Source organism: Lagenorhynchus albirostris, chromosome 5, assembly GCF_949774975.1.
Source record: "Lagenorhynchus albirostris chromosome 5, mLagAlb1.1, whole genome shotgun sequence".
Taxonomy (NCBI): domain Eukaryota; kingdom Metazoa; phylum Chordata; class Mammalia; order Artiodactyla; family Delphinidae; genus Lagenorhynchus; species Lagenorhynchus albirostris.
In genome coordinates, this window is record NC_083099.1 from 59,759,223 (window position 1) to 59,785,968 (window position 26,746).

Below are 26,746 nucleotides of genomic sequence, written 5' to 3' on the forward strand. Positions count from 1 at the left end.
CTCAATGTTTGTCCATGTCATAGCATGTATCAGAATTTCCTTTTTAAGGCTGAATAATTCTGGTTTTACTCACATAATCACATTTTGTTTATCATTCATCATTCAGTGGACAGGTGGGTTGCTTTTTCCTCTTGACTGTTGTGAATAATACTATGAACATGGGTGTACAAAAATTTTTTTTGATCTTTTATAATAAAGTATAATTTGCCTCTTTTACTAGTGCACAAAGCAACTTGCAGCAGCTTTTCATGAGGAATTTGTTGTGAGAGAAGATTTGATGGGCCTGGCAATAGGAACACATGGTAGTAACATACAACAAGCTAGAAAGGTTCCTGGAGTTACAGCTATTGAGCTAGATGAAGATACTGGAACATTTAGAATCTACGGCGAGGTAAGCTGTTTGCTCCCCACCTTGGGTAACTTTCCTATAACATATTACCTATTGTCTGGAATTTCAGTTTCCGAAGGGTGAAACGCTTTAAATTAATCAGCCTGGCAATCGTTGCATGTATGTAGGTGGATTAAAGGTTGTGTTTAATGTGTACTCTTCTCAAAAGTTACTTAATCAACTGCTTCTGAATTTTACTGTTTTATGTGCGTTACAGATAATTTATTCAAATATTTTTTGAGTGCTTACTGTCGGGCACTGGCAGTTATAAATAGCATATAATAGAATAGCTTTTGTAGAACTTGAATTTGAATAATATTTTGTCACTGGTTAATTGTGACATCTGTGTGGACAGGAAAATAATTGGAAAAATAAATCAGACTTTTCTTTATTGAGACCATCCTTCACATTAGAGAAAATGAGTTTTTTGGGGGTGATAATTTCAAGTCTTGACTTTTCATTTGAGTCATATAGTAAATCTTACTAGAGGCCTGATTTTTACTTCCGAAACTGTTAGAAGTGGGCAGTATAACAAAGTAATTGAGATGAAAGGCTTTGGAGCCATACTGCCTGAATTGGAATTTTGTCTCTACCACTTTGAGGGGGCTTGGAGAAAGTTACTCAGCTTCCCTGCGTAATTTTCTGAATTGTAAAATGAGAATATTAATAGTGCTTACCTTACAGTTTATGAGGATTAAATATGGTTTAAAATTTTTTGCTGTGTATAATACAGGGAGCACACAACATACTTGACCTGTGGTTATTAAAGGACAAACATTAGAAGTGGAAGTTAACTGTTACTAGACTATAAATTCCTTTTGGTGAAGACACCCCCGCCCCCATCTTCTGGTCTTTTAAAATCATAACCATTAGCGATTAGGAATTTTAATGATGTTATCAGTAGGTAATTTTTTTTTAAATGCATCTGCAGAAACAACCTTTTAAATCATTTCTTACGTTGAGAATGAAAAAACAATGCAGATAGTACAGACAACATGAACAATTTTTTTTTTTTTTTTTTTTTGCGGTGTGTGGGCCTCTCACTGTTGTGGCCTGTCCCGTTGCGGAGCACAGGCTCCGGACGCACAGGCCCAGTGGCCATGGCTCACAGGTCCAGCTGCTCCGCGGCATGTGGGATCCTCCCGGACTGGGGCACGAACCCGCGCCCCCTACATCAGCAGGCGGACTCTCAACCACTGCGCCACCAGGGAAGCCCTGAACAATTTTTTTTTTTTAACATTCACCTGGAGAATTCAGCATAGGAGTGTGGGCCAGATGTATTTAGGATTGGGTTAAATTTGGCTAATGTAAGTAAGTTAAACTCTCTTAATTTTCTCAGGAGCTTAAAAGGGACCTTAGAGATGTCTAACATATTTTGGTTGTAAAAGACTCTTTCCTAGCTGTTCAGTGATTACTGTGACTTTTTTTGGAAAAATACTTCATGAATTATTTGACTTGAAATGTCACTCTGGTGGTCTGAGCAGAATCTTGTACTAGAGCGTAATAATTCAGTTTTTCTTATTTTATTTTTGTTGTGGATTGTGGGTTTCTTCAAGGTTGAATTTCATGTTTGTTTCCCCTCTCTCCCCACCAGAGTGCTGATGCTGTAAAAAAGGCTAGAGGTTTTTTGGAATTTGTGGAGGATTTTATTCAGGTTCCTAGGAATCTTGTTGGTAAGTACTTCTGCTAAATGTTAAATAAGTTAAATGTTACTTAATTACGTACAGTGACTTAATTGAAAATTAGAGTTTTCTGATATCTTAAAGTTATGTAGAGTATTATTTTTATAACAGTTTGTCATTATAGTTTTTCTTAAGCCTTTTCATCCTTTGGCCTCTTTCTTAATATTTTCATTTGCTTGATGTCTTTATCATTCATATATCCATCAAAATTGTCATAGTACTTTTTGAGAAGGTATTTGTGGTAATTTTTTTCTTCTGTTTAATGTAGAAGAAAAAGTAAGAATGGACTAACAATAGGGTAATAAATTTCTACACAGTAGGCCTCGAGTAAGTAATAGTTGTTGCAAAGGCATAGAATAAAGTTTAAGAAGTCATAGGCAGGAGAGAAGGATGGTGATGATGATATGAGGGGAGGTTTCACTATTAAGTTTTTGACACTTAGTGAAAACTGCTGCGCCCATGGGTTATTAAGTTAAGTGGCGATTTTTGAATTTGAAGGTGCAGTTAAATGAGAATTATAGCTTGGGATTAGTTGTTTAACAGCTTTGTTATTATCCTCTACATCTGTGCTGTCTTTTAAAATGCTGTTTGAGACATATGGGAGAAGCTTTGGTCACATGTTAAATACTTAGTGATTATCCTAAAAGTTTGACATAAATAAAGCATCAACATGATGTAGCAAAATTTACTAGGGGAATGGTTTTTTATGATTTTTTTGGTCATCTATTGAATCTCATTAGTTTTTTGACCTTAAATAGTTAGAGCCCCTTGGGCTCCATTTATATATAGTTACGCCTATAGGAAGATTCTATACATGTTTTACTTGTCAAATTCCGTAAAACATTAGTAGGTGAAAATTAAAAAAAAAATACTTCCACTATTAAAAAAGATGTTTGTTTTGGCCAGTAAAAAGTAGTGCACTTGGGATAATAGTGTACAACACAAGAATTTGGACAGTTTCATGGTGTTCAACTATATAAAAATCTTTTCACTTCTGCCCAAACGTTTGGATGGGTATGATATATACTACCAGTTAAGAAAGCTCCACTTAATCTGTTCTTAGAAACCACTGTTCACTGTATACTGAATTGCTGGAGATTATGAGTTGAGAGGTTACAATTAAATGTAAGTCTCAGGAATTGTACATAATTTTAATAAATGTTAAGATAACAAAAAGTTACCAAATGTTTATTGTTGCCTAATGAAATTGCCTTTGACAAGAAAGCTGCTTTTGAAAATGATCCCCTTTGTTGTTTATATAATACTCTATTATTGACAGCTATCAGTACTAACATTTTGGTTGCTGCTTTTACAGAACATAATTTAACTTAAGATTTCTTCACTTGTAAAAATGATTTGGAGGTGAGTGTGTCCAAGGGAGTCAGGGTTCTTTCCAGCCCAACAATTCTATAGAAGATAGCCTTGGTCTTGTAGAATTTGTGGTAGTGTTAATTTTAAGTAAAAATTCCTGATACTTCAGAAATAAGGAAATTGGGTGTATTTGTAGCTCTCAGATTTTTCTCTTTATTCATTTATCTGTGCAGTGATGTGAGTACCTGTCATGTCTCTTTTTTTCCTCCACCCTGGCTTGGTTGGCTTTGGTGATTTGGGTTGTTTGTTTACTGTTTCGAAAATAAATATTAGCAACTATTATGCGTTGGTGAAATACTCAGAAGTAAGGACTTCAGTTGGTTGGTGTGTATAATAGTAGTACTACATCTTCCTCCAAAATGTTTTCTGGTTGAAGCAGTGTTTTGAAAAATAGTACCTTCTTAGTCCAAGTGAAAGAGAAAAAAAAGAGGACTGAGACATAAATGGGAATGAGGACTACTTGGTAGGTAAGTTTCAGAGAGGATTTCTGCACATATTCAGGTTCCAAGGGTTCTAGACTTGTTGACAATTCCCACCCTTCCCAAATCGAAAGTGTTACATGAACATTGATTTGAAAATTAATTGAAACTTTTCACCTCCTGGAAGCCTTCCTTAATCACTTCTCGACTCTGTCCCTTCAGCATTTATGCTCAGTGCTCAAATTATACTACAGGTCTGCTTCAGTTTGTCAATATGCTTTGGAATTTAAACTGTGGAAATGATCAGTTAAAATACTGAAGGTCTCTGGTGGGACTAAATAAAACTTGCAGGTAGGTCCTTGCCACAGACCCCAGAAGGGTGATGGATATTCACTCACCACTGGTATAGTTCACAAGAAGGAAGGGGTAAAGATTTGGGGGAGGGGGTGTGATATATCAATCTGATTTTTGTTTTTTCGAAAAGATATTTGCTTATTTTTAGCAGGGTCAAGGATGGAGTTGCTGCTTGAGCTTCACTGTGTTAACATGAAGGTTGCTTTTATATGCTGCTGCTAGGGCTGCTCAGAGAAGACATACATCATGTGACTTCCCTGTCCTACTCCTTTGTTTTTTCTTTTTACCTGTTCAATTGCTGGTGCTTTTAAATTTAGGGTTATTGGGCAAGGAGGTTTGAAAATCCTATAATAGTGTCTGCTGTATTGACCGGCTTATTGTTGCCATTGTTTCCTTATTTATCTCCTTCCCCCCTTATTTATTCTTTATTGAGAACTGTTCTCTCAAGCATGCAATAGGAGAAACTTACATTTTAACCTCTTTCAACCAAAATGAATTTATTGTGGAAATAGATTGCTGATATAGTATAAAATTTTAATTAATTGAGGATTTGGACTTAACAAATAAGATGTTGCTGTTAACTTAGGATACATCTATTCCATACACTGGTAGTTACTTGAACATTTACTTCTGTTACCAGGTAACACTACCCAGTATTGCTTTGTTACTTTATGGGTGTATGTTAGCTTTATAACAAGTGAGTTCCTAAGGGGAAGAGCATCTTCGTGTCCTCCTTTTAGTTTCTCCTCTAATTATTGGATACTCAATAACTGCTATGTGACAGACTTACAAGTTAAGTGTGGAGAAGGTAAATAATTTGAATTTATGTCATTTTACAGTATTTCGTATCTAGGAAGACAGCAAACCATATACATGTTGTATGTAGTTGTACACTTCTGCAGTACTTTAAAAACTTACAGGTGTAAAAAATGTAATACTTGTTAAATGTCAACATTTTATTTTGGTGAAGAGAATATTCATTTTAAAAGAATCTTGAAGTCACAGGTGTCTTTTGAACAAGTAGGAACTTAAAAGCCAGATTGATGACTTTGTTAGTTGTTTGAATAATAATATATGTAATATGTCATAAATGTAAACAAATTGATGTGATTAATGCCAAAATAAAAGTTTTCTTTTTGCCTTCATTTATATATCCAAGTTTTTGAAATAAATGGATATGACTTGATATTTTAAAAATAATATAGAACATATTAAAAAATACTTAGACATTGAAAATGGCTTACATTGTGAGTGGCACTGTCAATCTCAGTTAACAGTAGTTGCCTTGGGAGTACTGAAGTGAAAGTTTCATACCAAGGATAAAGTTCTTCAGTGGTCTTTAGGGTGAGTTAATTGAGAGTAAGAAGATGAAGTTTTGCTTGGTTTTTATAATTTGATAGTAAGTCAAATTATTTGGGCTGGTGTTGAAATGATAAGCAGTGTTGGTTTTTAACTTACCATTATATATGTTTTCTCTTATTAAAGGAAAAGTAATTGGGAAGAATGGCAAAGTTATTCAAGAAATAGTAGACAAATCTGGTGTGGTTCGGGTGAGAATTGAAGGAGACAATGAAAATAAACTACCTAGAGAAGATGTAAGTATTTAAAACATAATTTGCTTGTGTCGTGTGTCTCCCTCCTCCCCCCCCCCGCCCCCCATTCTTTTTCTGGTTGACTTACAGTACTATTTTTTATATTTTGAAAATTGTTTTAGGAAAGTTATATCCGGTGAACTGCTTATGCTCTGCAGCAGATTTTTCTTTTTTAAAAAGTTCTGTTCCTTACAATGTTGCTTAACACACTTAGAAAACAAGTCATCTTTCAGTTGTTGGCCTTGGGCTTTTGGCCTTGGTTGGTTTCTCAGTATGTCAGTAAAAAAGCCAGTTTTGGGGGGAGAAATAAAAAAGACTGATAATCCTAACAGTTCTTTTTTTTTGTACTTAGAGTGTAAAGAATTTGATATTCTAAACAAAACAGTCGGCTGTGAAGGAATTCTTGATATGTAACACTTCCTTGACTTTTTTTTTAGAATTTGTAAGCCCTAACCATTTTTTAATTGAAATCTTTAAGCTTTATGTTGCTAGTAATTCTGATACCAACTTTCTGAAATTTCTTTTTCAGTCTTTTTCTTACATGTTGATGTCTTGTCCACAGTGCTGTATTTTTCCTTCTCATCCACCACTGTAAGCATCTCTCACCTTTGTGGCTCCAGTGGTCAACTCTGTATAAGTTGCATGTCTGAACATAAGGCAAGGATTTTCCCCCATATTATCTCCCAGAAAGCAGTACATTCACACCTTCCTCAGTTTTGCACGATAACTAGAGAGTTTGTTTGCCTATCGGGCAGAGTAAGTTTTTTTTAAAATAAATAAATAAATAGACAGAGACACACACACACACACACACACACAGAGAAAGTTGTAGATTTTGGCTCAGATAAATAGCCTCACAGCTGGTATTTGATGTTGTAAAGATGCCTATGAAAGATACCATTTTCTTTATTCATTTTAATTAGTTAGAATGTGGAGGTAAAATACACACTTAAAAACAAATGAGAGAAAAGAAATGTCTTACTGTTATACAAATGAGTACTTGTGGATTGATTTCATCCTACACTGCTTCAAAAACTGCTGTGAACCTCAAGTAATTTTAACTTATTCTTAAGCAAACACCATGCACCAAATGGGGGGGAAACCCCATTGTTTATTGAATTTAAGATGAGGATTAAAATTGAGGGTGTCATACTGTTATAATTGGCACTGTCCCCATTTATACTTACTATATAAAATAATGGTGATCCATTTGGCATACAACCACTGCCTAAAATTGATCTGAAGATCAAGGTGTTTACTGGGCAGGGTCATTAATGACTCAATTATTAATTTCTTAGCTTGATACTAATATCTAGTCTTCCCTTAGCTTGACTTATTCCCAGTTGCTTTCTAGTATTTACTATCTTGTTGCAAGCTAATTCTTCTAGGCCCTCCTTCATAAATTAAGAAGTTATTGTACTTTCCTTTGTTTGTAGTTTTGGTCATTGTTACCTCCATTTCTGTGCCAGAGTTAAGAAATTTAAATGCTAAAAGATAGCAAGCACATTATGTAAATTATGAAGCAAGTTGGGATGTACAAGATAGGAAAGGGAGGGCACACTGTGCCTTTCTATAAAAGAAACATGCTGCTCACGTTTAATCTGGTTGCTGTGTAGGAATGCATGTATTATGTGTTGCTGTTTCTTCCAATATTTTAAAGAAAAGCTGGAAACCTAAACAGTACACAAAATTTTTCAATTTTCCAAACATTGCATGTGAAAACAAATCTGAAAGTTGATATTGGCTTATTTGGGGCCACCATTTCACAATTTAAGCTGTCTAGGGGCATTCCCTGGCGGTCCAGTGTTTAGGACTCTGCACTTTCACTGCTGTGGGCCTGGGTTCTATCCCTCATTGGGGAACTAAGATCTCGCAAGCTGTGTGTCGTGGCCAAAAAGAAAGAAAGAAAAAAAAGCTGTCTAAATCCCCTGGAGACTCAGTTTATAACTTGTTTACTCTGAAGTCTTCGGTGACTCACCTCTAGCCCAATATGACCTTTCCACCTGTATACCATAGCTTTTATTGTCTATATAATTGTGTATTTAATGATTTTCTTTAAGTCTTTCATTTTGTTTTCTGGTTTATCTTATGTCTCTAAGCCAGGTTATGGAGCTCCTTGAAGTCAAGAAATCAAATCTGAATTCTCATATTCTCCCTTCTTCCCTAGCATAATGAACTGTATAGAGTAGGCACCTGGTAAATATTTAAAGTCAGTTAATTAAGGTTTTTTAAGATTAGATTTGAGTTTTTAATTGTAAAAGAAACACGGTTTATGTAAAGGTTAGAATAGCACAGAAAGGTATGGTGTAAAAAATAAATTATATTTATGTCCTGTCCATGTCTTTCTCTTTCCATCATGTCTAATAGATTTTAGACTTGTCAGGTTGCCTTTTTGTGTCTTCTGCTCTTAAAAATAATGTTGCAGCAAAGATCCCTTGTGACTGAAGAGTAAATTCCTGGAAGTGCATTTGTTAGATCAAAGGCTATATGGCATTTAAATTTTTAGATCTTGTTAGTTTTCCCACACATTCCTCCACCAGTATAGAAAATGTCTGTATTCCACATATTTGCCAGTACTGAGTTTTACCACAGTTTAATTAGTGCCATTCCAGAAGATGTACATATTATCTTTCCATTTGCTTGAAAGACATTTTCTATAAACAGATTGTCCTTTGCATATGTTTTGTCATTTTTTATTACTGAAGTGTGTAAGCTTTTGCATTTTGAGTAAGTTAGTCTCTTTATGTATGTGGCAAATATTTTTGCCTTCTGACTTCTGCAGTTTTGTGTCATGTTTGGCAGGTCATAGATTGTTCAGAAGTGCATTTCTAGTTTTTTCCCTCCAGTTTTTTTTTTTTTTTTTTTTTTTTTTTTGGTGTAATGTTATCAGGAGCAGGATCAGCGTTATTTTTTCTGAGTGCTAGTTTATCTCAGTGTCACCTGTTAACTATAAATAATCAGTTTAAAAAATATTTTTAAATCTAGAAATTTCACTGAAATAACTTAGATGTAAACTCATATATTCAGTAATAATCATTTACTCTTTACTCCAGTTTTTTTGTTTTAATGGGTTATAATACCTATTAAAATAGTCGGTAAAATACGTGCAGTTAAGGATGCCTTTTTACTGCTCCTTTTCTTTGGAGGTAACTATTGGTTACTATCTCCAGTTGGGGGTCAAGGCATTCTATTTCTCTTAATCCTTGCAGATCAGCTGTTCGGAAAGACTTTACCGTTTTTATCTACTTGTAAAATACTATTTATTTTTAATATTGGCTTTAAATGACAATAATACTCTTATGAATTCCCCTAAATTTCCACATCTGGGATGGCATAATTCACATTCTACCTAATATTCCTGTGCTTTTAAAGTTCATATCATTAATGCTGTACAATGAGATTATTACAGGAAGGTTTATTATCTTTTCTGAGATTGTGATTACCTTTAGAACAGGGACTTTATTTATCCTATTCCTTAGCATAGGTTCTGGCAGTTAACACGTGGATGTTGTTTAGAATTAAGTAACTGGATATGAAATTGGCTGGGAGCAAATAGTTTTCTCAGCTGTAGAATTGGGATATTTCTTAAAGTGAATTTTTAATGAACATTAAATAATGAACGTAAATAATATAGTCCCAGAAATACAGTATGTGATTAAAACTTTTTAGATCTCTTTTTTTCCCCTCCCCTGTGTCTTTTATTCACTTTATATCCTCTGTTTTCTGCATGTGAATTTTTGAGGACACTGTCAAGACTTTCTCACTTCCTAATAAGCTTAAGTTAGAGTCCCTTGTTTCATGCCTTCCTAGTTGTAATTACTTCCTTATAGTCACTCGCTTTAAGCTCCATGATAGCTGTGCTCTGTACTGTAGCCTTAGCACCTGCCCTGGTCCATTTCTTCTTTTTGATCTCCCATACTAAAATTCAATTAAATTTTTAAAAAATTATTTTGGGGCTTCCCTGGTGGCGCAGTGGTTGGGAGTCCGCCTGCCGATGCAGGGGACACGGGTTCGTGCCCCGGTCCGGGAAGATCCCACACACTGTGGAGCGGCTGGGCCCCGTGAGCCATGGCAGCTGAGCCTGCGCGTCTGGAGCCTGTGCTCCGCAACGGGAGAGGCCACAACAGTGAGGGGCCCGCGTACCACAAAAAAAAAAAAAAAAAAATTATTTTGAAAATAAGTCACATAGTAGTTTCTTACATAGAATAAAAAGTTAAGCCACACTTAATTCCATATTTAGAATCCAAAGTTAAGCCAGTTTGTTTAGATAACTGTTAGGAACTATTCTGTAAAATTAAGAAAATGAGGAAAGACACTGTGATTGGGTGTTTACTTAGGATCTGTTCATTGCCCTTAGCCAGTAGGAAGCTGGAAGTTTACTTCTATAAAGGAAAAAAAAATTATCTTACTCTCCTCCTCACTTTTTTAAACCTTCCTCTTTTGAAATTCAGCTAAGTAAACCAGGTCTGGGTTAATCCTTTCATTTGTTTTAATAACTGGTGACTACTTGCCCATATCAGTAATTTCTTTACATTGTGTAAATATTGAGAGTCTGTAGATGATGCTTCTATTAATGATCACGAAGTACTCCTTCCATTACACACATGTTGAAAGTTTTGCTATCTGAGCACATAATATAGGGATAACCTGGCTAATGGGTTTTATTACGTTTTTAAGGAAAGCACTACTAAAGTGATATATCTAGTCTGAAAATTCATGCCAGTTTGATGGTAAATTTCTTTAAAAGTTGGTTTATATACTTAAAAGATTAGATTGAATTAGAAATTAGAAAACATAAATATTAAATACTGAGGATGTTGTGTTTTCTTACAGGGGATGGTTCCATTTGTATTTGTTGGCACTAAAGAAAGCATTGGAAATGTGCAAGTTCTTTTAGAGTATCATATTGCTTACCTAAAGGTTTGTATAGTGTTCATATCATGTTGCTCCACACGTTTAACTTTATATTTGTAATAAATTTTAAGTCTTTAAATATTTTTGTTAATTCAGCTTCATATTTGCCCTTTCTTTCTGCGTGAGAATATTAAAAGTCCTTTGCTGTAGTAAAATGATTGGCCTCGTGTACATTTTTTCTCTTTCCCTCTGTACTTTTACATTTCTTTCCGTACTGTTTAAGACATGGTCACTCTTGTGTTTGATGCAGATAGGACACAGAACCAGGAATGAAGGTGGGCTTTCTTGGTAACTGATACTCTCTGAATCATGTGTACTACCCCCATAGGTATCAGTTGATAATTCTTAACCATTGTTTTTAATATAGTCTGTCTGGGTTGATGAATAAAGAGAAAAGGTTTTAGAAAAGAAATTCCCTATAAGTTGGAATTGTCATTTTCTACTCTTCTTATTCCTGCTGTTTTTTTCTTGTTTATAGTATCTCAACTGCTCTGTCTCTAGTTATGTTTTCCTTTTAGTCACTCATATCGTTGGCTGCTGTGTTAATATTTTGAAAGCACCCCTGATAATGTCATTCCTTTTTTTAAAACTCATCTTTCCAATACTCTGCCTTTTAGCCAAGAGCTTTCTCTAGACACCTTACCTTCACATCCTGTAATGACCTCATTCTCTGAATGACCAAGTCTGCCAGTTCATCTAGGTCACAACTCAAGTGTCATTATTTTGATAGGAAAGTAGGTTATTAATAGTACCTGTCATAAATGGTACCTTACCTGATTTAGCAGAGTTTTTACTCCTGGAAGGCTAGATCTGGTAATTTTATGTAATTATTAGCTGTTTAACTAGGTTATTTCAGCACTTGTCTGTTGAACATCCCCTAGGTTATTCTAATGCTTGTGTGTAAACATTCCCTTGAAGGAGAAGAGTCATTGTCTTTATTTTGCATACCTGTAGCACTTAGCATGGTTGGCACATGATGCTAAGGCATTTGTAAATGCTTGGTGAATTGAATTAGCAAATGACCTTGTAAATTGTGTTCACTAAGAATACAGTTATACTTTGCTGGAATATAGCTCAAGCTCTGGGCTTTAAGAAGACAAAAAAACACATGTAAGATTTATCCTTTTTTGTTTTGGTTATAGGAAGTAGAACAGCTAAGAATGGAACGCCTGCAGATTGATGAACAGCTACGACAGATTGGTATGGGTTTCAGACCTTCTTCCACCAGAGGGCCTGAAAAAGAGAAAGGATATGCCACTGATGAAAGTACCGTCTCTTCTGTACAAGGTTCTAGGTCTTATAGTGGAAGAGGCAGAGGTCGTCGGGGCCCTAATTACACCTCCGGTTATGGTAAAAAAAAAATTTTTTTTTTTTGGTAGTGGTTTCGGTGGTCCAATACATTTTGCTTGTTATTGTTTTGGGGTTGTTTTTAGGATTTATTTTTTATTTCATTTATTTATTTATTTATATGGCTGCGTTGGGTCTTCATTGCTGTGCGTGGGCTTTTTTCTAGTTGCAGCGAGCAGGGGCTGCTTTTCATTGCGGTGCGCAGGCTTCTCATTGTGGTGGCTTCTCTTGTTGCGGAGCATGGGCTCTAGGCGTGTGGGCTTCAGTAGTTGTGGCGCACGGGCTCAGTACTTGTGGCTTGTGGGCTCTAGAGCGCAGCAGGCTCAGTAGTTTTGGTGCGTGGGATTAGTTGCTCCGTGGCATGTGGGGTCTTCCCAGACCAGGGTTCGTACCCGTGTCCCTGCATTGACAGGCGGATTCTTAACCACTGTGCCACCGGGGAAGTCCTGCTTATTATTGTTTAGTTCATCACTTTATCTTGGCTTTGAGGGCAGGAGATAGTTCCGAGGTACATGTTTTGATAGTGACAGCATGCTTTATATTAATGACAGTAAAAGGTTTTTAGTGTTCAAGTAAAAGGTTTGTGTGTAATGAAATGAAACATGTTTTTGTTAAGTTTATAGCTCATGATCATGTTTGTTCTAAATATTTAGAATAAATATATATGCAACTTGTTTTCTCAGGTATTTTCCCTGTACAATTATATACATTTTCCAATAAAAACCTAGTGATGGTGGTGATATTACTAGGATTTATCTTTTGCCTACCCTCTAGGAAAAGCAAAAATGAAAAAATATGCTAATCACTGTGCCATGATTACATATAGCAAATCTGTACTGGTTTTTAAAATATACTATATTGGTTCATTTGGCAGTTTTGAATATTAATATCTCACATCTGGAATTATTTTGTGAAATACAGCATTTCAATAATATGAGAGCTTTAAAAGTTAGAACCTAGTTAACATTTTATAAATGAACATTTTTTAAAATGTGTTTCACTGAGAGGATGGGGCTTAACCTATATAGGAAGGAACCAGTGGATGGTGATTGTCAGCAATTCTCTAATCCTAAATTTCTCAGTTTGTCTTCAGCTTTGGAGTTGTTCCATTTTTCTGCATTTGGACTTGGATCTTAGCAGTGACCTGATTTTTTTTCTTCCCTTCTCTCTTTCCTTCTCTCTTCTCTTCTCTCTTCTCTCCTCCCCTATGCTCATCCTAACTGCTTTGGGAAAAAGTTTCATAAACCTTTTCCAGAATAGAAGGCATTTAGGGAAAACAAATACATGAAAGCTTTACAGTGTGCAGATTCCACTTCCACATTTCATGTTTAACCAAAGGATCATCTGATGATGCCAGAGTTATATTAGATTTGTACTGTTTTTCATTTGTTGTAGAGTTGGATGGTCAAGTTTCCCTTCCCCTTTTTTCATTATTTTAAAGTTAACCCTGTATTGAAGCCTGAAAAGAAGAATTCCAGTTACTGTGTTCAGTATGTGAAGGACTGAGAATTGAGAACTGTTAAAATCCTGAAAGCACATTTAATACAAAAGACAATCAGTAGTTAAATAGAAATTAAGTACATATTGAATGATTTTAGAGGTACAAATTACTAGTACAAATAATCAGATTTGGTTTTTTGGTTGATGAATTCATTGAACAATTTTATAAGCCTCTGGGAAGTCCACTTATTGATGAGAGGTCACTCTTTGGCAAAATGCTTTTGTTGACAGAAATAAATGAGAATGGTGGAGGAATATCATTTGGATTGAAGAAAGCTATGCAGATTGTTCAGTAGATGGCACTCTTACCTCTGAATCTTTGCCAACTAGTAACATTGTATTTCTTGAAATAGCTGTTGAACTTAAAGTAGGCTCCAGAGAAATAAAAATTATTTGAATTTGGTTGTAGATGTTCTTGTTCAGTTAATAGCAGAAGGTTTTTTAGGTGGTGAATATATATATATATATATATATATATAAGCTGTATAAGAAGTTAACATCTCTGAAGTTATATGTGTTACAATGGATGATGTCTTACAACTTTAATTGGCAGCATTTTCTTTAAATGGCACACAAAATATGACTTAATGTTGGATTTGATAAAATGTGGGGCTTTAGCTGTTAATATTAAGTTCAGCATATGTGTTCATTTAAAAGGATGTGAACAGGGGCTTCCCTGGTGGCGCAGTGGTTAAGAGTCCGCCTGCAGATGCAGGGGACATGGGTTCGTGCCCCGGTCCGGGAAGATCCCACATGCCACGGAGCGGCTAGGCCCATGAGCCATGACCGCTGAGCCTGTGCGTCCGGAGCCTGTGCTCCACAACGGGAGAGGCCACAACAGTGAGAGGCCCGCTTACCGCAAAAAAAAAAAAATCTATAGTTTAAAAGGATGTGAACCATCTTCATAAGGTGATTTTAGAAGTTTTAGGGGAAAATATGAGTTAAAATTCTGTTAAAAACAGGTCTTTTTATTTGTTGGAGCCATTACAAATTGAACTGGTTTCATGGATCATTTATAAAGCCTCCCCCCACCCTGACTTTTTGGATTCATGAAATTATATTTTACAGAATTGAGATTGGAATGATTGCAATGATTTTAACAAGAGTATTTTTCTGTTGATTATGCAACAAATCATAATTTCAGAGGCTTTTACAATATTATCTCATAGTTCTGTAGGTCAGAAATCTGACATGAGTGTCATTGGGCTAAAATCTAAGTGTTGGCATGTCTGTATTTCCTTTTGGAGGCTCTAGGGAAAAATTTGTTCCTTTGACACTTCCAGCTTATTATAGAGACAATCTCTGTTCCTTGGCTTATTGACTGCTTCCTCCGTCTGATAAAGCCAGTAATTACAGAGAGTCCTTATGCTGCCATCTCTGGTTCTCCGTAGTTGAGAATGGTTCTCTACTTTTTAAAGATCCATGTGATTAATTTGGCCTTACCTGGATGATCTAGGATAATCCTCCCACCTCAATATCCTTAACCTTAATTACATCTGCAGAGTTCCTTATGCCATCTCAGAAATGTTTAATATGAAGGAAGTGGAACACTAGCCAGTTCATTAGCTTTTTTTGTTTTTGACCTTAATAGCTGTCTTTATCTACTGAAATCTATTTATGATTTAGACACCCTCTTTGAGTATCTTGAGTATTAGATTTAGGTTAAACCTAAGAAAATTTTTTTGCTTATGATACTGAGTTAAATACTACACTGTATTTCTAAAGGTAATTTGAAAGGAACTTCTGTTAAAAAATGAGATACTCATCTAACTTCAAATTTTGGTAATGTTTTCAGGCAGGATATATAGCTTTGTAAATAAATCCCAAAGTTCTGATACATTCCAAGGTTTTTTTTGATTGTTTTGTTTTGTTTTTTTAGCTACTCATGAAATGATAAACTACCCTTATTCCACCAGACCATGACATCAGTTAACAAAGTTCTTTTTTGTCATTTGGAAAAATAAGTGTTTTAATTCATTCTCTACTGTGAGACTCATTTCTTAACAAAGACTCGAATGTCACTACTAGAAGTGTGCTATATTCTTCTTAAAATGTATGTCTGACGTATCCATTCTTATATAATGACTAGCTATATCTATATTTAATGGCATATGGAGAAAAAAAGATGATAGAAGACTTATCTTTAAAGGAGAAAGGAAGTTGGTAGGCTTGTTTTTAAACTTTACGTTTTAATCCCTGTACTTTAGTATGTAGCATTTTGTGTATCTGAAGAGCTCTTGTATTTTGCTTTTATCATTAAATGACTATGGAGTTAATATAGTGTATTTCTAGTTTATCTTTCTTATTTGGGAGTTCAGCATAGGAACTTCAAAATCATGCAGCAAATTCACATCTCAAGAGAAAATTGATATGCATGTTGCTAGGCTTCTGGGGGCATTTAGAGATATAAGACAGAGCTCTCCCCTTTATTATATTGTAGACCAAGTGGGAAGTAAATCCACACTGGAGAAAATAGAAAACAACACATGACAGTACTTCATGATAGATACACATTAAGGAAATAAGGGGAGAGGTCTGTTTTTAGTTATATTGGTTGGAAGCTACAGACATTGAACTGGGCCCTTAAGGAGATAGATTTGCATGTATAGGTTTCCCACACTATCAGAAAGTAGAGTTTTCCTGTGAAACCTTTTGTAAGCTGAAATGGCATAAAGTGAAGAAGCAATTACCTTAGGACACATCTTGCTAATAGATGCACAAAATAACGTGAGATAAAGCACAGATGCTCACCGACACAGTTCAAAACTATGTTGGCTTGATGCTGAGTTTAGTTCCTGAGGAAGGAGCTGGGGTGTGCTGCTGTCACTGTTTGGGGTGCTTGCTGCCTCTATAATGGCTTGCTGCAAAGCAAATGCCGAAGGCTATTTTCTCTTCGTGCCTTTTTTTCCTAAAGCAGAAATCCTCTTTGATTTCTTTTGGTTAGCGAAAACAGGTATTTGTGGAGGTCTTTTGTAAAAGCAAAACGGTGTAAAATGGGCTTCCCTGGTGGCGCAGTGGTTAAGAATCCGCCTGCCAATGCAGGGGACATGGGTTTGAGCCCTGGTCCAGAGACATCCCACATGCCGCGGAGCAAAGAAGCCCGTGCGCCACAACTACTGAGCCTGCGCTCTAGAGCTCACGTGCCACAACTGCTGAAGCCCGCGTGCCTAGAGCCCGTGCTCCACAACAGGAGAAGCCACTGTAATGAGAAGTCCACGCACTGCAATGAAGAGTAGCCCCTGCTCCCTGCAACCAGAGAAAGCCCGTGCACAGCAACAAAGACCCAATGCAGCCAGGGAAAAAAAAAAAGGTGTAAAATGAACTTTTGAAAAGCATAGGATACCTCTATGCTAAGAGGAAAGGATGAAAAAATGCCATCCCAGAACTAACAAAGAATAGAAGTGGGAATGAGTATGATAGTGATTGGGTCATATAAATCTGACACATTAATTGTGTTATAATAATAATGATGTAAGCTTTCATAGAATCTTTGCAGTGTTTACATTTTTAAAAGGTCACTATTGAATTTAGCCATTGGGATGTTAGAAAAAGTCCATAAACTTTTAAAGTCATGCTGAAGTTTTGTTTCACTGATAATGGCTTCAACTCCATTGATTGTCAGGTTGAAGCTGTCTTTTCTTAGAGTAACCTAAAATTTGTTCAGTGATTTCAAACGCTGTATTCTTCAAACTTAAGACATTATTGTGCGAAAAACATAATTTTATGTAGAGCTACTAAAAATACACTCCCAGTTCATGAGACCATCAATTATAAGAAATATTCTTATTTCAGAGATGTTAAATGTGAAAAAAAGGTGCTGCCTAGAATCAGTGAAATAATGGTAGAATACAGTATGCAGATAAAGTACTCATTCTTCTAAATATGATTAAATTTGCTTTTAAATATTGGATAGTGGTTAGTTCTTATTATATTGGGTTGGCCAAACAGTTCGTTTGGTTAGTGAATGCATTGTGCAATAAAATTCTTGGTGAAAATGAAAAATGTGTCTTTTATTTTTACTTAAAACCAAATGAACTGTTTGGCCAACCCAATACTAACAATTTGTTAAAAACCTAAAAATGGGCAAAATTTAAAAAATATTTCCCTATATTAAGTGCATTTTCATATTGTAGATGTGTAACGTTTTGTATGTTCTTTGCAAAATTCTATTGGCCATGTTTCTGCGCATCCAAACAGTTCAATTTTTAATCTATCTGACTAGGTAAATACTTTATTACTAGTATACAATATTAACATTCAATTATTTCTTAGTTAATAAATTTCAAATTCATTAACATTTTTATTTCTCTTTCTTTGGAGCAGCCAATCAGTAGGGTTAAACAGTGATTAGCAGGAAATAATGTTGAAAAATTTCACTTTTTTCTTTAATAGAAATATAGTTGGCTTATGTTTTCTTCTTTCCCAAGGTACAAACTCTGAGCTGTCTAACCCATCTGAAACTGAATCTGAGCGTAAAGACGAGCTAAGTGATTGGTCATTGGCGGGAGAAGATGACCGAGAGAGCCGGCATCAGCGTGACAGCAGGAGACGCCCAGGAGGAAGAGGCAGAAGTGTTTCAGGGGGTCGAGGTCGTGGTGGACCACGTGGTGGCAAATCTTCCATCAGTTCTGGTAGTCTTTTATATACTATGTCAGAATCCTTTCTTGGTAAACAGTATAATTTCATATACGTTAATTCATTTACCAGGGCCACTCATTTTTGGAAGTTTCTCTTTTAACTGTCTGAGGAAAATAGTAGAATATATATATATACACACGTACACATAGCAACATAAGGAAAAGCACTATAGAGTGTTTCTCAGTGAAAGTTTAGCTAGAATATTCAGAATGTTCTTGCGTAGTATAATGGGCTGGGGGGAGAATTGAGAATTGTCAGGGATCCATGGACTAGATCCATAGCATATTATTGTATGGCAACTTTTAATAAAACCACTCTTAATAAATTTTTAAAAAAGGCTGGATCAAATCACACCTTTTACGGGACTTTAAAGTACTCTCTAGTTCTAGTGATATTCTTCAAGTCCTAAAGTTCAGTTTACAGACTTCCAGGGAAATAGTTTTTTATATTTTAGTATATTGTTCACTCTTATCAAGGTTTATAAAATTATAGTATGCTGAATTACAAAGTAAATGTACTTTACCTAGTGTTTATGATTAATGGATAAACTTAGTGTCTTTTGCAAAGATGCTAGCTTGCTAGCTGTTACCAAAGGAAACTTAGAAAGGAAAAATCGTGATTAGGTGAATTTCTTCTATAATTTGGTGGAAGCAATAAATGCACATAGGTAAGATGGGTATTTTTTTTTCTTATAAATTATATCTTAAAACCTTTCCTTTCCCACCCTCACCCCACCTTACTCCACCTTCACTCTTTCTTTCTGGAGATGGGAGTACTACTCAACATTCATTTCCACATTTTCCTATAACCAGTTAGAATTTCAAATTTTTTAGTATGCTTTTTTGTGTAGACTTGTTTTGCTTGCTTCAGTTCATAGTAAGAGATTTCTATTATGTCATGGAGTGCAGGTGTTGAGTATTATTTGGAAATAGTTCATTAACATTGGCACAAAGAAGCAGCAACCACATTGAACTCAGTTATGGAGACAAAAAGCTGTTTCGTGGAATTGATTCATTTTAGCTGAATATTTGTTTTCATTTTTATTTCTCTAGCCTCTGGGCAGGATTAGCTAGGAATGTGAATGTAAAAAGTAGCATGTAATAATATACTAGTTCCTAATACGTTTTCAAAACAAGTCAAAGAGAAATGGTAGAAAGCCAAGTTGTCTGCCCTTCTTCTGTTTTAATATTTCATTGCCATTTAAAGGTTTTTATATTTGTTGTTTTTCAGGTAAAATAGTGATACAGAAAACATTTTATCTGAAGACAGAGAGGGTATATTTTTACCTGGGGAAAATTGAAGTTTCTTATCATTAATTGATATAGTTCAATATAGGTCGGAGTATTCCTAATAACTGCAGCTCTCTTAAACAAATATTTCTTGCCTCTGACATGCATATAGTGCTCAAAGATCCAGACAGCAATCCATACAGCTTACTTGATAATACAGAATCAGATCAGACTGCAGACACTGATGCCAGCGAATCTCATCACAGTACTAACCGTCGTAGGCGGTCTCGTAGACGAAGGACTGATGAAGATGCTGTTCTGATGGATGGGATGACTGAATCTGATACAGCTTCAGTTAATGAAAATGGGCTAGGTATGTAAGCACTTAGGGAAAAGATATATATTATTGTATAATATTGTTAATGTATGAAGCTTTTTTTAAAAAAAAATCCCAAACATATGCAATTCACAAGTTGAATTTTTCCTAGTGTTTACTTCAGACGAGGTAGATGGCTTTGTGTCTGTCTTAAATGTCTAGTTCTCAGATTTGTATAGCCAAATAATTTGAAACTGGGAGGGTTTATTAAAGTGCCCTTCAATACAAATATTCAAACTGCAAGGCACTTAATACTCTTACTGTTCTAAACCAAAATTGGGCTTTCAGTTTGCCTCTTTAAATGTTATAAATGACACTAATGAAGGTGTGTATACTGAGTAGGAATTGATTTCCAGAGGGCTAAAATGTCATTAACTTTGGTAAAAAAAAGGAAAACTTTATTCCTGAATGATGGTAATTAAGTCTTAGAGTTTGTTTAATCAAGAGTTAAAACCCTCTTAATTTCTGGATGATAATTCCATATTTAATGTAGTAGGAATGTTTTAAACTACAAAAGTATTTTTCCTGTGAGTAATGTGTATTGTTTTATTTTTCCTGTTTAATTAAAAGGTTCTTTTCCCTTCTTTAAATCTTTGAAGGAAAGAAGTTTTTTGTTTTTTTATTTTTTTTGCTTTGTTTTTTGCTTTGTTTTTGTCAGAATAGTTCATGGTGAACTTTGCAATTACAGATGATAGTGAAAAAAAACCCCAGCGACGCAATCGTAGCCGCAGGCGTCGTTTCAGGGGTCAGGCAGAAGATAGACAGCCAGGTAACTTGCGTGGACCTGTTGCCAACACCAGGTTACAAGCATGAAAAAAAAATGTCATGTGTCTGCTTTCTAAATATATTATACTTACATGTACACCTGTGCATATACATTCAAGATGTGCATTGCATAAATTGTTTACTCAACTAATACGACTACTACTCTTAAGAAAATGCATTCTTCCTTCACACCGTAAATGTGTAGTAAACCCGTCTAATTGAACTAATGTTGTGTCTCAATTTTTTTACATGGAAATACTGTTGAGAATACCGTTATTTTGTCCACTTGGCAGATTCTGCATTCTTGAGTTGGGGCCTGCCATCCCAGGAACTATGTTGTAGATTGTGATTGAGGTTGATTGGCAAAACTGGGCAGCTTTTGCATGGTGCCTGCTTGCTATATCTGGGTTCAGCACCTCATTTTTGTGGGGTTTCTCATACCCACAGTTTAAAAAAAAAAGTATAAATGAAAAAAATACTTGAAAGTGTCTTTTTCCTAGTAAGAGGAATGCATGTTATGTTTTTGTTTATTGTAGTGTGATGCCTTTTCCCTTACACCTACTAACTATTCAAATTAATAGTACTTACTTAGTTTTAGAATGTTAATTTAAGTAGATATAATTTTTAGTAACTTCAAAGAAACTTGTTTGCTGTGTCTATACTATCTTGAACATAATTCCATTTCCTTTGTATGGAGAATCACATGTATATTTACAATGAAGAAACTGTGTGCACCAGAAATAAACCCCTTTTAAACTAATCAATTTTGCATTCTTTCCAAAGCAAATTCTTGTGTTTTCCCCAAATAAAGAATGTAAATTCCAGTATCTTTATTTAGAATTTTAAGTTTAGTGGTTGTGGAGACATTTGAGAAAACTGGTTAAGGGTATCAGTTTCCATTCTTGGGGAAAAAAAAGTTGATGTTTTAAAGATAGTTGTAAATTTAAAAAGAATTAAATATTGTCAAAATAGGTTCCAGGAAATGTTACTGTTTTCTCTTCTTTTCTCTCTCTTTAGTGTTAGAAATATCTTTTAGATGAAGAGATTGTATTTATTTTGTTTTTTGAAGCTGACATAGCAGTATGTACACTTTTTGGCTGTACTTTACAAATAAGGAAATTTAAGCTGTTAGTAGGTTGGGCTTGAGATAGAATAAATTACAACATAATTTATTAACTAGGTGGATGGTGGTTCATTACTAAGTCAAAGGACATAAAGGGAATAACGTAAAACCTTTGATAAAGAAGAGGAAGAGATTTCTGCATGGTATTAATTGAAACTTGAGTAATTTAGAGTTTTAAATAATTAAGCAATGATTTGTGTTCTTTACTGCATTTATTCCTATTTTACTCTGTTCTTTGGAAGTACTAATTTCCTCTTTAGAACTCATTGCCTTTCTCAGCGTGCCCCCTGCCCCCCAAACCAACACACACACGCGCACACACACACACACACACACACAATAGGTGGAAAAAGCACATCATTTTCTCCTTTGCCCCTGGAAGGAGTTCTACGAAGGCAGCTTCTATCCAAAGTTAATGTCAACATTCTCTGAAATAAACAAATATTTGCTCAGAATTTCTTGTTGCCCTTAGTATAAATTAAGCAGTGAGTATTCTTTACTAAGAAAAGAATGACAGTATACTGGTGTCCAGTGGATTAACTTTGGAGCCCTTAAATTCTAGAGTCCAAATTATGCTGCACAAATTGCCTCAGTTTTTTTCTAGATATTGTAAATACTTATTAATCTGTTTTGAACTTTTAAGTGGCTTTTATTTTAAAGACTGGCTATAAACAGGTTTTTCTTTGAATTAACTGAGGTTATTTTTAGTTTTACCTCCCTTTGGTAGGGGAGGGGCACTGATAAATTTTTACCTTTCCAGCTAAGTGCCTATTAATTGATAAACTGTATCAAAGTATACTATTCTCTGTACATAGTGGATGAAGAGTTCTAAGAATTGTCACGTGTTCAAATTTAGCAGTATGCATGTCTATGCATCAGGGTTTCCAGGTAGCTGAGTTCTTCCAGGTGTCACTGAGGGCTCAACCATGGAAACAGAATGAATTCATTAAGGTGCTCTCCAAACTAGAATAGGATGCTTTTGCTTCTGTGTATGTAGATATAATGAAGTGGATTTGATAGTATCCCTCTCCCCAATTTTGGAAACTATTATTAAATGTATTTATAAATTTATTTACAGTGAATTTAAATGACCATTTATAAAGCTCCAAAATGAGTACATTGATTTTCTTATAATTTGGAGGGAAAGAGACAGTTTTAGACATGAAACATCTTTATTTAGCGGTGTCTCTAAAGATGTGTATTAGTTCTGAATTAAGTTGTTTCCTTGGGATTTAAAAAGATTCATTTTAATAGTTCTATCTATGTCAGAATCCTTTCTTGGTAAACAGTATAATTTTAGAAAGTTCTTGAAAGTTCTAGAAAGTTCTTGGATCTTATAAAGAAAGGTGTTAGCATGTTAATTCATTATTAAGAAAAATGAATTGTAAATACAATCCAGCTTTTTATTATATTAAAATGATTTATTTTCATATAATTTGAACCTGATGGACTAGCTCTTCCTGTACATAGTGACTTTAAATTTTAAATTTACCCGAGTTTTAATTCTTTCGTAATTTACCTGCTTCCATAATTTAAAGTACACCGTATTCCACATAATCAGGGATTTTCCTTCATCAGTTTCTGAGGGAAAGTAAATACTTTGAAAGGAAGAGGGTGATTATTTTGATATTTCTTCAAATCAGTGAATTCTAAGTTGCAGGTCCTTGAAGAGAAAGTTCTGCAGTGTGAGGCCAGTCCAGTGTACTAGCAGACCAGAGGTAGTTTGTTGCAGTTGGGTTGGCAGTAGGGTGTTAGTGTGGGTTAGTCTTTTCGCCTTTGCGTTAGTCTTTTCCCTGTATCCCTACTGCCATTGTAAACACAAACACCTTTTCAGTCAGTCGCTTGAAAGATTGGCAAGATGGGGAAAGGGAGTGGTTACTGAATTAATGGTGGACCTTTTCCCACCATGATCAATGGCCACATTTTTAGGTTGGTGTTCTGTCATCTTTAGTTTGCTTGCAGTTTTTTTTAGATTACTCAGAATGGTTTCTAGTGTGAAATGTGAAAAAGGAACCATAAAATACACTTGGATATCTTACTGTGCTTTTAAAGAAAATGTTAAAAAAAAAAACCAGAACAACTAATTTCTGAGTAAATCTTTTACATCTTTGATGAAAATTTCAAATTGAAGCATGCTACACCACGATTTGACCCAGTTTGCCCCATTTTTTCCCCCACTGATAAGTGCAAACACTGGGCTTACAATGCTGCATTCTCTATTCTTGGTTGTGGATTTCTATGTCAGACTTACCCCACAACTGTAGACTAACCAGAAGCAAATGGCTGGACTCTTGTTGAAGAGGACTTTAATCTAGGCTTCCTTGCCTCTCCAGCTTGAAATCTTCTGTAGTCAGCACTAAACCACAGGCACATTTTTCAGGGTTAGTTTTTGGTTGGAGGTGGTACCCAGCTTAAGAAAATTTTGAATTGGGTAACCCACCATTAATTTATTTTAAAAGTAAAATTACTCTTTATCCATAAATAAACTTTAGAAGTACTTTTTCAACACCTGTAATTTTTTTCTCATCTTCAACAGTCACAGTTGCAGATTATATTTCTAGAGCTGAGTCTCAGAGCAGACAAAGAAACCTCCCAAGGGAAACTTTGGCTAAAAACAAGAAAGAAATGGTAAGGAGAATTTAACCTGTAGGTTTTGGTGTTTTTGTTTTTGTTTTCGGTATGGTTTAGTTTTATTTTCACTTCTTAACTTACTTGTATGATCACTTGTTTCCCCAATTAGACCAGTAATATTTTAGTTAAAGACTACTCTTGATTTTGTTTTTGGCCCCAGGTAACTGAAGATATGCATGCTTGAGCCTGAAATACTTTTCATTTAGAACTCTAAATAGCATTCGTAAAATTCAGTCTGCCCAAAGATACTGGGCATAGAGACTGTTGCCTTAATTTGGGGAACAATAGGCTGAATATACCTCTTCTCAGTGGTGGATAAAGACCTTTAAGTTTCAATTCTTTTAAATATTTTAAGGGATTTGATATGTAAATGTGAGTTCCAAAAAAAAGGTGAGTAAGTAGGTGGTTATTTGCATTACTTAGGGTATTAATGTTTATATCTTTTATATGGTGAGCTTTCCAGTGGTTAAAATGAAATTAGGTGCAAGTTTTCAGTAAACAGGTACAGATTCTTCCTGTGGTTTATGCACCGCTAGATACTAGAGATAAAGAGTTGAAAAGCCCAGAGAGGTGGAGTACATTGGTATTTGTTTTGAATTTTAAGAATGTTTTTATTCTTTGATCCATTGTGGTATGTGAAAACTAAAATTATTTATTAGCTAATTAATGTTTATGTAGCTATTGTCCTCCTCAGCTATAGATTTCATTTATAAAGAAGTTGAAAAAGTTGTCTCCCTTTGGCAGGCAAAAGATGTGATTGAAGAGCATGGTCCTTCAGAAAAGGCAATAAATGGCCCAACTAGTGCTTCTGGCGATGAAATTTCTAAGCTACAGCGTACTCCAGGAGAAGAAAAGATTAATACCTTAAAAGAAGAAAATACTCAAGAAGCAGCAGTCCTGAATGGTGTTTCATAAACTGAAGAAGTTCCTAGTTTACAGTTCTTTTACATTACATTTTACAATAGTGCTTGTACAAGCTTGCCAAAGATAGAATATGGATCGCCAGTCTTTACATCGCACTTTCAGTTCCTCCATTTGGAATTCAGAAAGGGGAGGGATCCTGAAGAAATCATATGTTAAACATACTTTGACACCTACTGTGTTATAAAATATATCATCAGATGTGCCTTGAGAATAGTATATGTAACATTAAAAAAAGTTGCTGGCTATAGGAAATGTTATTTTGTTTTCAAAATATGGCAGAGATGGGGGGAGGTGGGTGGGGGGTGGGATCCCTAAGGGAATATTCTTTATGAAAGCATTAGCTGCTTTTGTTACATTTTTAATAATATGCAACCACTTCTTCACCTGAGGAAAACTAGAGTGAAATGCAGTCTAAGATATTTTGCACTGAATTGTAATTTCTTCATTAGTTTAGTCTGGAAACTGGTCTGTTTTAATGTGTTTTTAAAATGCTGTATGTAGAGGAAAATCTGCAGGCCACTGGAATACATTTGTTAAATTCTCATCTGCAGGGACACTGGGTGATATTGGCAGTGACTGTTCTACATTGAGGCTTTGTTTGGTTTATTTATTAAAGTGTACAGTATTTAAAAAATCAAACATAGCTTTAGTTAAAACACTAAGCTGAATTAGTCATGTCCATTCAGACATAACCTGAACTACTGAAAAGATCAATTTCCAGAAGGTTTATTCTGTATAAACTACATGTTAGTCTTCAGTAGAGTATCTTTTCCTTTTCTTTTTTCCCCCTTTTTCTTTTTTTTTCCTTTTTTTTTTTTTTTGATTTTGGTTGTTTGATGTGCAATATGTTTTTGTATGCAGGTAGTAAATAAACTTTGATCTTCCATTTGCTGATTTTTAACTTTCTACTTTTTATACCAACTGTTGAAAAGTAGTTGGACCTACTTAAAGGCCTAGAGTAGTATTCTGATTGCTTTTTAAGATGCATTTATACTTGCTCATAAGTAGTAGTAAAATATTAGCTGGTCAATTTATCATTTTGTAATGAATCCTCTGAAATCTTAGTACTTAAAAAAATTTAGTGTGTTAGAATAGAATGGTTTAGGGAATTGTTCAGAGATTTGATATTAGGAAAGTCTTTGTAACAAAATTCTAATCATAGGCAACTTTTGGAAGGCATTGGGGTAAAATCCAGAATTTTACTTTTGCCTTTGATTCTTTATTAAAGTTATTTTTATAAAGAAGTATAATGAGCAGTTTTTAAATAAGGAATGTCACGAATTTGATTTTTGGTTCTCAAGGAAATAATTTTAAAGGTTCTTATACTAATGAATGGATTTTTGGTAAATATTTTAGCCAGATGTCTTAATTTTAGGAAGATACAAACTTAAACGTAGTGTGTTGCAAGGTGATATCAAGTAGTTGTGGGTTTATGGGAGTTGCTCTACAATATTATATAAAGACTACTGAGCAAGAAGAAAGCTCTTTCACTT

The 26,746-nt window shown here is 34.9% G+C and overlaps 1 protein-coding gene across 7 annotated transcripts in view; it reads left to right on the forward strand.

The window, feature by feature from the left end:
* FXR1 (FMR1 autosomal homolog 1) overlaps window positions 1–26,139 on the forward strand; it is a 40,178-nt gene extending 14,039 nt beyond the window's left edge. The window contains exons 7-17 of one of the 7 annotated variants that reach the window (XM_060150065.1): window positions 221–391; window positions 1,983–2,061; window positions 5,700–5,809; window positions 10,640–10,726; window positions 11,863–11,920; window positions 12,008–12,070; window positions 17,995–18,198; window positions 19,607–19,807; window positions 20,499–20,579; window positions 24,235–24,326; window positions 25,074–26,139. In XM_060150065.1, coding sequence (XP_060006048.1) covers window positions 221–391; window positions 1,983–2,061; window positions 5,700–5,809; window positions 10,640–10,726; window positions 11,863–11,920; window positions 12,008–12,070; window positions 17,995–18,198; window positions 19,607–19,807; window positions 20,499–20,579; window positions 24,235–24,326; window positions 25,074–25,244 — 1,317 coding nt within the window. In that variant the 3' untranslated portion in view covers window positions 25,245–26,139. Of the gene's footprint in view, window positions 1–220; window positions 392–1,982; window positions 2,062–5,699; window positions 5,810–10,639; window positions 10,727–11,862; window positions 12,071–17,994; window positions 18,199–19,606; window positions 19,808–20,498; window positions 20,580–24,234; window positions 24,327–25,073 lie in introns of all 7 variants that reach the window. The other 6 variants (XM_060150067.1, XM_060150063.1, XM_060150069.1 and 3 more) reach the window with 6 other exon arrangements.
* The last annotated feature ends 607 nt before the right edge of the window (window positions 26,140–26,746 follow it).